The 13,249-nt window shown below is 28.1% G+C and overlaps 1 protein-coding gene across 10 annotated transcripts in view; it reads left to right on the top strand.

Annotated features, from left to right (window-relative positions):
- The window catches only part of LOC107164091 (aryl hydrocarbon receptor spineless), a 62,042-nt gene that overhangs the window by 15,735 nt on the left and 33,058 nt on the right, over positions 1-13,249 (top strand). For all 10 annotated transcript variants that reach the window (XM_089226530.1, XM_089226528.1, XM_089226532.1 and 7 more), the window contains one exon: positions 5,927-6,120. In XM_089226530.1, coding sequence (XP_089082656.1) covers positions 5,927-6,120 — 194 coding nt within the window. The remainder of the gene's footprint in view (positions 1-5,926; positions 6,121-13,249) is intronic.

Below are 13,249 nucleotides of genomic sequence, written 5' to 3'. Positions count from 1 at the left end.
CGAATTTAGGACGAGTAGTTTATGAGTTATATGTATTTAAAGTTTAGTCAAGCGGAGTAGTGGACAAACATTTTGCGGGGTAACCACTCCACTCTGCCAATCTAAACTTTAAATACTTATAACTCAAAAACTACTCGTCCTAGATTCGATTTTTATGAATCAAAATACTTAGAAAAATATTCTGCTTTGGAATATGAAATAAAACTCTATGTTGTCATTCAAAAAAGTAAAAAACTTAAAAAATTATAAGGATAAAAAATATTTAAAAATATAATTTTTTAATAAAAACGTTGGTTTTAACAACTTGAAATCATGTAAAAAAATATTTTGAAAATAGTAAATACTTTTCGAGATAATTAGTGTACCCACTTAAAAGAATCACCCTGTATATATCATGCAATATAGTTAAGTCAATTTTTCATTTCAATACTGTTAACACAATATTAAAAACTAAACATCTTAAATATAGTTATTATTATAACCCGCAGTTTTTCTATACAGATACAAATTATTTCATGCGAGCTTTATATACTTATCTGGATAGATATTAGGATAGTAGGATATTAAATATCATATAGGTATCAGGGGTGGCCAAATTTCGGCTTGCGATTTATTAAAAAATACCAATATTTACTTATTATCGATCAAAATGATAAAATTATATAATTTATATTATGTATTTATAAAAATTTTGGTTCTTAATATCATTGTATTTATCCATGTGACTCGTGTATGTAGCTATTCATGTAATAGCTACCCTTGTCATATATTATGAGGGTATATAAAACCATAAGGGCATCGGTAGTATATTTTAAGTTTAAATTAAATAGATTGTACTTAATGTAAAATTTTGAATTCAATTGGTTGGTACTTAGACTAATTCGAGTTTTTTGATGCTTTAAGGACATAAATATTAGAATGAGTTCGATGTGTTAGTAATATATACTTATAATATAAGTATTATTGATGGCACTATTGTAGTATAAGTATTATTAGCATTTAGCATTAAATATTAGTTTTTGATTGGCTTCCCTCTGTAAGCTGTAGGTATTTTCAAAAACGAGAAAAACAGAGGATAAATGGTGTTATTCTAGTATCTATATACCATACCTATTAAGCATAAAGGCCCATAATGTAAGAAAGTAAACAATAAATGTTAAATACGTAAGAGAACGCTATGCACTATTGGTATTTCAAATTTTAGAATATAAATGGATAAATCGCTCTCATTAAGGAAGTAAATGAAACGTACAAATTTTATTTACCAGTTTGTTTCGTCAGCATATTCTGCATATTTATTATTCAGTATGTATTTTCATCATAAAATACCAGAAAGTGAAATAATTCTTGCATTTCGAAAATAAACAATTTTTTATCCCCTAATCAAATTCATATTTATAATTTGAACAAAGTATATACTGTTCTCTTTAAAATTAATATTATGGCACATTTATTAAACTAGCAAAAAAAACTATTTTAAATACACTATAATAACACTGTTTAAATTTTTCTGAGTTTCATTTAAATATCATATTAACAGCAATAATTAATGTTATATATCAATTAAAATTTGTATCATTACTTATACATTGTTTGTTCTAAATTATTAATCTATAGAGATGATAATAAAATAATTTCAAATTAATATAACAGAAAAAAAGTCGGCAGTAATCGTGGATTATTAAAATCAACATTTCAATAGTATGCAGCGGTATATCTTTCAGTTTTCCTATTTAATATTAATATTGAGTCATTGCTAATATTATATCAGTGAATAATTTTATTTAATTTCGTAGTATAATGATTAATGTTTCTAAATTGGTTTAAAACTATTCCTGTCAGTTGGCTGTCAGTTAGCCCTATTCGATTTAAAATGCCAATAAAACGGTGGATACTATGTAAAGGGTTAATTCGATGACACGTGCCGTATTTTATGGCTATTTGACTGAGGTATAATGGATAATGGAAGACGTATTTTGCTTCTATATAATAGAATAATAAACATATATAGACGTAAAACAGTATATATATATTACATACTAGTATAGTATACATACACTTTAATTCATAACTGCATAATACTATGATCCTGGCGACAGTTACAAACACATTAGGGTTATAAATAACACGTAATTGCACCTTTTTCTGTTTTTTTAAGGGGTAGTGGTATCCTGCTTTTAGGCCTGTAATTATTAAGTTTCTTCCATACCTATTGCTTTTGAATTTGGACTACACTTTATTGTTTTATAATAGAATTTCTGATTTCACTATATATTAATATGATATCAAAAAGTAAATTTAACTTCTATAATATTTGTTATTTTTAAAATATAACCTTGATACTTCTAACTAACCTTAAAAATAGCTATAAAAAGATTATTCTGTAATTATTATGTCTTTTAGAATGATAGTTTTATTTACATCATTTAAAAATGTATTTATCATTACTTTTTTATGATTAAACTCTAAAGTTGTTTAAATTTTGTGTTTAAAAAATTTTATTTGGTGAGTGTTAAAACAATTGATTGTATTTTATTATTGACTTCGTGCATACCACCTATGCTTTACAATAATATTTACATTAACATATATTACTTATCAAAACAACAATTATAACTAAAAATATTAGAATTTTTAAAAATACTGTACTTAGTATTTGTTCAATGTAACATATAATACCTTTTTTTTCCTTCTTGAAACCGGGAACGGCTGGGAACTGTTTAGCACAATACTGCCACCCGAATAACATATAATACCTATTACCTACGAGTATACATGCAAAGATTAGCGTTTCAGTATCAACGTTATCGTTGAGGTATTTAGCGATATTATAGGTATAGGTGTTAACTCAGTGAGGAGATCTTCATCAGTTCAAATGCTTAAAAACACGAACATAATATTTATTACCTATACATTTCTTACAAGTTACAAGTAACTAGTAACAGCGGGCGATATTGATAGTAATATAAACTATTTATTACTATAAAATATGAGTTTTTTTTTTCTTGAATTAGAGGAATAGTAAATGCAATTTTTTATTACTATATGGTTTTCGAATACGGCTACCTTATAAATTACAACTATCGTATAATTGTAATGTTGTACAATATATACGTATATTGATATAACGCGCGTAGATCTTTGCCCAGAGAGAAATTATGAATGGTCTTACCATAACGACGTTGTGCGGTCAATGAAGTCAACATGATTATAATCACCCGCCAGCGGCTTATGTAAGAGTAACAGATTTATGACGTCTACGAGTAAAAAAAAACATAATAATTACGGTAAAAATGTAAAATATAAACAATTACCCATAGAGAGCATAATGTTTCAGAAATTCAGAATAATACAAATTGTACAATCAGAAGATTCCGAGGATAACAAAATTTTTGATTTTCTAATAAGTAAATCAAATCTAATATTTATTTAATTTCAGTAAAAAATAAAATTTAAATTTAATTATGTGGTTCTACTCTCCAAAAAAAACTATATAATAATATTTATACATTCAAACTCATCATAAAGAAAATAATCGAATGTTTCAAAAATTGTTAATTAAGTACAAACAAATCATACATTGTAATGAAACTATATTAACCACCGAATTAACGTATTTTAACTCATGTCGACCAATGTCTAATTTAAAATGTATTAATGTAGACATATATTATAAGATAAATAATATTAATATTATAATATAAACATAATGAAATTGGAATTATCTAATTCGATGAAAATTAGAGGAGAAAAGAAAAGACCGTGGTGTAACTTGTAGGTAATATCTCTGAGTATCTTTAAGTATTTTAAATTTAAAATTCTTCAAGTATTTTTGTAACCAGTGTAGTGGCTTATTGATATATTTAATATTACACTTAAAATATATAAAACGAACTTCTTCGTTTTGAAGTTTTTCGAGTTGATCAACATATATACTAGTGCTATTATTTATCCCAAATTAAAAACACATGTTCAAGTGAAGAACGGGCGAGTGAGATACAAATACATTTAAAATTCAGAGCTGTTTCGTTTTATCATATCAAAAACAGCGAAAGCTTGATTTTGTATAACTACTTACGATATATTAATATGCGAGAGTTGAAGAAAATTTACTGGAATCAAATAATATTCCTAAATCTTTAATCAAAAAGTATTTCTCAGAATCTGTATTTTTTTCAAATATACGATTATTAGAAGACGTTTTGAAATTTGATTTACAAAAATATTACTATTTTACTCAAGTAAAATAGCTGTATAATACATTTTTGTATAGCTATATGTTATATTATTATTACCTATATGTTATTAACTATGTTCATTTTCTGGTTATGATATGCTAAATATTATTACATAAGATAAGATCTAACATTAATTGTGCTGTTGGAAAATTGAGATCAGTTACATAATTTTATAGTCTGTAATTTAGTAAATGTAAGTACTCCTCTACAACAGTTAAAAATATCCATTAAATTCATTTACCATTTCAAAAATTTTTTATTTTATAAATTAATTTTTATAGACACTTTTAAATGAAGATGTATTATATTTAAACCGATTCATTTTTTTAATGTGTATGAAATACAAGTAACATAATAAATATGAAATTATTAAGTTCAAACCTAAAATGTATCTTTATATTTTATGATATCTATAGATGTTTAAAGTTTCAACTATAGCAGCTACCTATACGTATCTAATATATAAAATAAATACCTAATTGCGAATTACAATCATGCCAATAATAATGACAATTCGACAATTTTAAGTAGATAAATAATTATTTACAAGTTTATTATCTGCGTTAACTAGGTTAGACGATGAAAAACTGAAAACGTAATTTGCAATATAGATACGCTTGTAAAAGTAATATTAGTCAACTGCAATGCGCAATATATAGGTAAAGTGTACCGTGAGGATTTACCCATCATTGCGATATCTTCCGAAATAATGGAGGTATCAAAATTCTGTTTTGTAATAAAACTCACGGAGATAAGAACTACAATTATTTCATATTTTAAATTATTTGAATGTTTTGGTAAAAAAGTAAAAAAATATATTTTTTTATTCAAATATTTCAAAAAAAATTTATCATAGCCATTGTGTTGAGTTTATTTTTCTGAAAATATTGACGTTTTAAAATTTTATTTTATTTAATTTCCTGAATTAATTTTTTTTTTTGTTTCGAGAAAAATTGCGAATTATTATACACTTCGTACTATTATCAAACAAGTGAAACGCCCTGACGCGCGTGTGCTCGTACGGCCAGTCAAACGATTTCAGTGTGCTTGGTTATTAGTTTATTACTTATTAGTTATTATACCTACCTATCATAATTTTGGAATGTACATATTATATTCAAAAAAATAAACTCTACAAAATGGCTATCTTTAATTTGTTTTGAAATAAATAAAAAAATAAATTTTATAAATTTTTTACCAAATCATTAAAATAAATTTAAAAATGAAATAATTGTAGTTCTTATCTTAGTGAGTCTTACAACAATACTAAAATTTTGATATCTCCATTATTCTGTGAGATATCGCAAAGGGTAAGTCCTAGCGGGACACTCTGTATATTTATTAATATATATATATATGTATATTGTATAATGTATATAATATACAAGAAATGGTAATAACGTGCATGACGTTCAAATTATAATATGAACTTAAAAGTCGCTTTGAGTATGCATACAAATAAATTTCATATTATATTGTACAAGGATATCTATATTGTGATATGGTACGAATTTCTTAGTTTTACGACAGTAAATAACGATAAGACCACGTATACCTATTATACTATTAGAATGTTACGATACATATTATTATAATTAACGAGTATAGTATCTATACTAATAGGTACATTATATAATTTTATCATAAGTGGCGAAAGTCGATGAGCTTAAACCGATTTTTTTTTTTAGTGTGAAGACAACGCCCAAAGACGGGGGCGTGGGAAAGAGTAACCCGAGCAAGCGGCACCGCGAACGGTTGAACGCCGAGCTGGACACGCTGGCCAACCTGTTGCCGTTCGAACACAATATCCTATCCAAGTTGGACCGGCTGTCCATACTCCGGTTGTCCGTCAGCTACCTGCGTACCAAGAGCTATTTCCAAGGTAATTTTAGCGTGTTTACTGTATAGGATATCCTGCACATTGGTCACATAAGCGATAAGTAGGTATATGATATTATAACACTTCAACATCATAACAAAATGTACTGTTATTTTATACATGCTTAAAAATCGCACGTGGCCGGTCCCTATCGTGTCTATACATTATGCAGCGCGTTGCAGGTTTATAATATATATATAGACTATAGAGTAATATAGTAAAGAGTACCGCCTCGCCTCTGCAATCGAGTCGATGCAGGTGGCGGCGGCTGTTCGGCTGCGTGTCTGACGGATGCCACAGACGCGCGTGACGTGACCAAAACACTTTACACGCGACATTGGCATTTTAAAAATAGTTAGGACACGCGACCTTGACCATGGTCAACGGCAGAATCCGTCAATTTGTGTACGATAATATAATATAATGTTTATATTATGATATACTTAATTATTATGTGATCGAGATGTATTACGTGTGATGAATGTGTGATGCACCAATTTTCACGTGAAAAAGTCGTTGTAGAAGGTGTTGCGGGAGATGCGAATATAATAATACATTTACGACCTCTTTCGGTTTCGGAGCGGCCGTCGACCACAAACGATTTGTTGCCGTGATCGTGAGTGGGAAAAAAAATTGAAAAACAACCGCAATAAAATCGGATACTGCAGCGCCTGATTCGACGAGACATTCGTGTAGAACATAATATAATATTTCAATAACGAACGCGAACCCACCGTGGTGATATTATTTTATTATTACATAATATTATATCAAGATTACAACTATGTTATAATGATATATGATCGATTATATTCGCCAAATTTTACACAATATCGCGATGTCATGTATGTTAATATCTATAAGAATTGGGTTTATTCCATAAAAATTGTCCTAAAAAAATTCAAAATTTCTTAAAATATGCGATACAAAAATGTATTTCTTACAGCAGTATCTATAAGAACTGATACAGCGGAAATGTGTTGTACAGAGGTTAATTTTTTTTCAGAGAACACTATAAAATACTGTAAGCACAAATTTAGATACTGTTATCACCTTTAATTGTTTGTACACAAATATAGATATGAAGCGGTGGTCGACTACATAGTATTGCATATTATATTATTATATCACCTACAACACGTTCAGCGCAATCTGATCACTATATGTGTAACATATGTACCTCTACAAAATTTATGGTTTTTATTACGACGAAAATTTTATCCTATGATTTGAATTCACTTCAAAAATGAATTGTGAATAATATTCAAGAAACTAAAGAAATTTCCTAAAAATTAGAATTTACAAAAAAAGTACAAAATAAAAATGTATTTATTTTTAAATGCTCAAGCTCTCATAAAACACATTTATTCCTTTTACGAAGACGAGTTTTAAAAGATCACCAGAAAAAAATGACATAATTGCATCAAAATCCTGGCTTTATTATTTCAATTTATAAGGTATACCTAATTGTATATCGAGGTGTAGGTGGGATAAACTATGGAAAAGTTAGGGCTCGCAAGTTATTGACGATAATGCTGAATTTGCTATAAAAAAAATATACTAAAAATTCTTCCCCTTTTTAACTCTCGTGGAATATTATTAAGCAGAAAAAAGTAAAATATATTAAACAAATCTCATATCTTATTACTCAAATAGTTTTTTTTATTATTATTTATTCGATTGTACCTACTTATATGCTCCCAAAATAAATAATTAAATATATTTTTCTTTTAATAATAAACCTCATCATCAAGGCCATTGGGATAAGACATTTTTTTTTTAACATGTGTTTAATTAAATATTAAATTTAATACTAAATTATCATATTATTATACTGATACATTTTCTAATTATTGTAAGCCAAGAAAATAAGATTTCAGTAATAATTTTCGTTTTTTTTTTCATTTCGGAAACAGGCATGTTGACTGAAAATTCGTGTGTAAACATCTTGGGTTAACACCCTCCTCTTCACAAAAATATAGCGATGTAAACGTGCCTGATCGGATCAGAATACAGCATTCAATATACATAAATATTAAATATGTATAATACGAAAACTCATTACAGTAAATTAGAGTAGGTATCGGATAGTATTTGGGAAGTAGGCCAGGTGTCTTTAATTTCACGTACGCCCACTTTTATATAATATGAATATGTACGGTTATTATTATTTAATGAGATAATAATATTTTCATGTAAATCCATCTGTTGAAAATTCACGATGTGTTTGCTCAAATTATTTTACGAAGGCAAAATTTAAATATTATTCTCACGTTATACGGAGCAATTAAACAATCAACTATCAAGTAAAACTATTACATATCATACGATGCTTGAAATGCTTGAATATTTCTTTTTCTGTGCATATATCATATCATACAATTATTACAAATATATGTACTACTTTTAGATGTGTGCGGTGTAGTGAGTTTACCTACACATATAGTTAAATATTAATTTATATGTTATGTACATAATATATGATGATTAGCTATATTATACAGTCATACTCACAAATATGTGTTAATTAAACATATGCTAGTAAGGAGTATACAGAACTTTTGATGCAATATTTTTTCAACACCATGCGGTTTCTTATTAAAAATGTAAATATACGTTATAAAAATAAAGTTTTGATAAAAACGGAAAAGCCACGCACAAACTAAGCGTAGCAAAACCAAGAGCCGAATAAATATTTCCTACCTAACACCCTTAATGTGTTCGGTGGAATAAATACGGAGACGCATGCTCGAATCATGGTTTTTATATTATGCCACTATATTATATTATAATGTATATTATTATCATTTCTAAATATTAAAATGATAATTAAGGTTCATGAATATTCATATTATGTGTATAAGTAAATTACAATTAATTCATCATATGCATACAATAATTTGAAAACAGTTTTATTTTTCGTTACCAAGGTATAAAAATAATTTAATATTCACTACTTTTATGAAATGTTAATTAACATTTTTGAATAATTCGAATATTAAAACAAGCAGGTTAAGTAATTGATTATAATTTATAACTATATACTGCTTTAATTCAAATGATTTAGTGTGATACATTACGCATAATATTACCAATTACAATAAGCTAGTCACAAGAGTTATGATATAAGAACTAAACTATACTTACTACCTACTAATTGAAGTACGATAAACGATGCATAAATCACGATATAAATTGTGTGTTTTGTACTATTATGTTTATAAATTGAATGGATATCTTTTTTAACTTACATGAAATATTGTATATAATTAAGCTTATGTATTATGCATAATCATAATCATAATAATTATGATTGTTTAATTGTTAACTAAATACAACATATTTATTATGAGATTATGATGTCTATACAACAGCAGATAATAAACATTATATCTTACATTTTTAGTGTTAAAATTAAATTCATATAATTAATTAGTTAATTATATAAGACTATTATATGATATAGTTTAAAATAACAATATCTTATATGATTCCATCAAAACAAAATATTAATTTATATCTTATGTTACCCATCACCCAATATTTACCATCCAATCTGAATTTGACGAAATTAGCTATAAGTATAGGTGCATCTCCGTCTATGTCGGTTCATAATATTTTAAAGGGAATATTTTTTTTTACCTTCATACGTATGGGTAGCGTCAGTGGCGTAGTTGCGGGGTGGGGTGGGGGGGGGGTGTAAGGGGTTTCCGCCCCCCTCCCAACCACCCAAAAAAACTTTTTATACTGGTATTTTATCTTCTGTGATACTGATTATTTTTAAAGTAATCTTTTTTTTTCATTTTTCGATGATAACAAAATAAAAATGACGTTTAGTTTAACTAATAACTTGTAATTTGTGTCGTAAATATATTTTAACCCCCCCAGAAAAAAATCGTATCTACGCCGCTGTGTAGCGTACAACTCGTAAAACAACAAAAATTGTTCGTTTGTTAATCGTGTTCATCGTGCATTCGTCTCATATTATAATATATACGAGCTCATTTAGACTATATAGAGTGAATACAATATCGAGTCACGGGAAATCACGTCTATAATATGCGGCGGAAACGGCAGCAGCAGCAGCCCCATAACACGCAGGCGTAACTTATAATACGTACAATATATGACACTATAATGTACATAGTAGGTACATATTATACATGTATATATACACGACACACGTCGTTGTACCTATCTGTAATGAAACGTGAGGTGGGTAGGGGGATGGTGGAAAAGCGTGTCGCTATGTTTTATTATGCGTGGGAAGATTTAGATTACAAAATCCTATATATATATATATGTGTGTAACTGTGTAAGTGTGTATACGAATGGAAAACGGGGCGCGAATTGCAGATGCAAAATTAAATCCGATAACGGGGCGAACGTTGAGCAACTATAAATATATACCGGACAATTTATTACTATTGAGAGGGTCCCCTGTTCGCTACCGTGTGTGCACCGATTGAAGATATTGTTTTTTACTTATTTATTCTCATATATATATATGTTTGTGTATACATACATAATATATGCGTGCGAGTGGTATGCACTTCTCTCTCTCTCTCTCTATTTTTTAATTTCTCTCTCTCTTCCGCCTTGCAGTCGTTTTGTTTGTATTATTATTATTACTATTTGTTTTTTTAAACGAACCGAGAACAGCCCCAGATGTCGGATACCGATACCCCTGAAGCCACGAAGCCAGTTTTTGCCGTATAGTCAGCGTGTGATAAACACGCCTTAAATCAATTACGGCAAACACTTGCTGCAAAGGTGTTGCCCGGTAATTACTGTATCTGCTGAGTCCATCTCGCCAGCGTCGAAGGGTGTACGGGCGGTCGCGGTGAAGGGAGAGGACGAAGGAAAGAAAGCACATACGCCGTTTCATTGCTGCACTGCGTATATTATATGCGTATAATATATATATAGGTAGTATTTTATACATATATGTGTTCTACACTTGAAACGTTGGGACCCGATATATAAAATAGGAGAGAGAGAGAGAGAGAGAGAGAGAAAAACGTCTTTGCAATCCGATAGTCTGAACCGATAATGCTCTGGAACTGTTGTTTACGAACCTATAGTGTGAAAAAATACAACACACACAATGACATTACCGGTTACCGGATAGCGTTTAAATAATTATTATTCGTTTATTGGTTAAAAATATGTTGTTCCCAATGCGCGTTCAGGGGATCAGGGCAAGACGATAAAATTCAGTAGACCTCGATAGCATATATTATTACCTATAAACGTTTATATTATGCATAATATACCTACCGTATGTCCGTATATACGTGCACATAGTTTAAAAAAACAAAGAGAATTGAATGTTATTAACAAGTTTTACGTAAAACAATTAATCTTGTATTAAACGATCTTGGTGATAATGACAAAATTCTCTCAGTTAGCTATAAATTAAAATGCCAATGAATTTTCATACAATGTTCAATTGCGATATAAAGCAAATAATAAATATCATCATTATTGTTATTACCTACTTTTTTACTGTTTAATCGGATATTCTCTCACGTATCTATATATAATATTATACCGAATACTGAAACGTAGATGGTACTCAACAAATGATATCCGCAGTCTGCATTACAGAAAACGCGCTTTATAATTCATTGAATAATGTGTTATCTTGATGAACAGTCTTAAAAATACAAATAAAGGAGCTAGTGTAAATTTTTTTTATTTTAGGATTAAATTCCATTGTATTCGCAAGGGAAATAAATTATGTTTAAAACATGTTTCTGTTTTAATTGTCTGTCCTCGAGTTAGTCGAAAACCATTAACGGTCATTGAAGGTGGTCGATATTATTATTTTAATAATGTTAATAGTAGGGAAGTAAGAACCTAATAGAGATGCATTTTCATACTGTTAGATTCATACGGCAATTCTATATCTAAGTCTTTTAATTTTTTTTAATGATTTGAAAATTTCTAATCGTAAAATTTGAATTTGAATCTCAACTTTCAATCTTTGCAAAATACATGTGAAATCCATCAATGATGATTATTTGTATGAAATATTCAATAATGTAGGTACTGTTGTCTGTTGATGTTATTTATAGAAACATCATACACTATATTAAAATTACCTATATAAACACATTTTGTAGTTGAGTAATTAGGTAAATTAAAGCAATAACTATAGTATTTTCTTCAATATAACTATTTTAATGTGTGATTCATATTTTTAAAATAATTTGTAGCATTACTCGATAGAATTTAAATTAATAATTATTTGAAATAATACAATTTTTTCAATAATTATTTCGATTTTTATACGTAGATAATTAGTTATTGTATCTTGATTACAATAATTTACAAAAATATTATATAACAACGTTTTAAACTGTATATCATAAATAAGAAACTAACATATATAATTTATGCATTATTATTTTCTTATCAAATATGTGCCATTTTATTTTTATATATACATATAATAGTATATTATCACAATTAGTTTTTAAATAATTAATAACGCAATGTAACATTGTGCATCATTTGATAAGTATTATGACTTAAATAAGTCTCATATAAATTGAAACGATTAACCGACGGCGGACATCAAAGAGATACAGAACATGGAGTCTAGTAGTTCGTTATATAAGTCAATAGAATTTTAATGTCATAAACAAGTGAGAGCAATGAAAATACTAATTATTATCGTTCATGTACATTTTTATGTGAGTAATAAAAAGGGCGTAACAACTTTTTTAGCTCGTTTTTATACATTAATCCTGACCATCAATGATGTTTTAAAAACCGCTTGTTTGTATTATACCAAACAGTAAACTGTATCATACTATTGTGCAAGGAGCCCGATTATGCATTATTTGTATGTAATACTGTTTAAATTTTAAATTGTGAAATGGATGAACTATTATTTAAAATATAATTAAAACGAATGTTTTATTGGAAAACAAATTAGACCTATAATCGTGAATAAAGACTATTTCTGTAGCAAAAAAATATGAATAGATACCTACATTTTATTGTACTATTCTAAATAAAAACCGGTTGTGAAGAAAGGTCATTACCATAAATAACATATAAAATGACCAAACACATAATATATGAAAACATCTAGACATCAACGATGACGTATGAAGTATCT

The sequence above is a fragment of the Diuraphis noxia genome, unplaced genomic scaffold (genome assembly GCF_037042655.1).
Source record: "Diuraphis noxia isolate RWA-SAM2 unplaced genomic scaffold, SU_Dnox_SAM2 contig0004, whole genome shotgun sequence".
Lineage (NCBI taxonomy): Eukaryota > Metazoa > Arthropoda > Insecta > Hemiptera > Aphididae > Diuraphis > Diuraphis noxia.
Note: the sequence above shows the minus strand (reverse complement) of the source record. Positions and strands in the feature narration are given on the sequence as shown.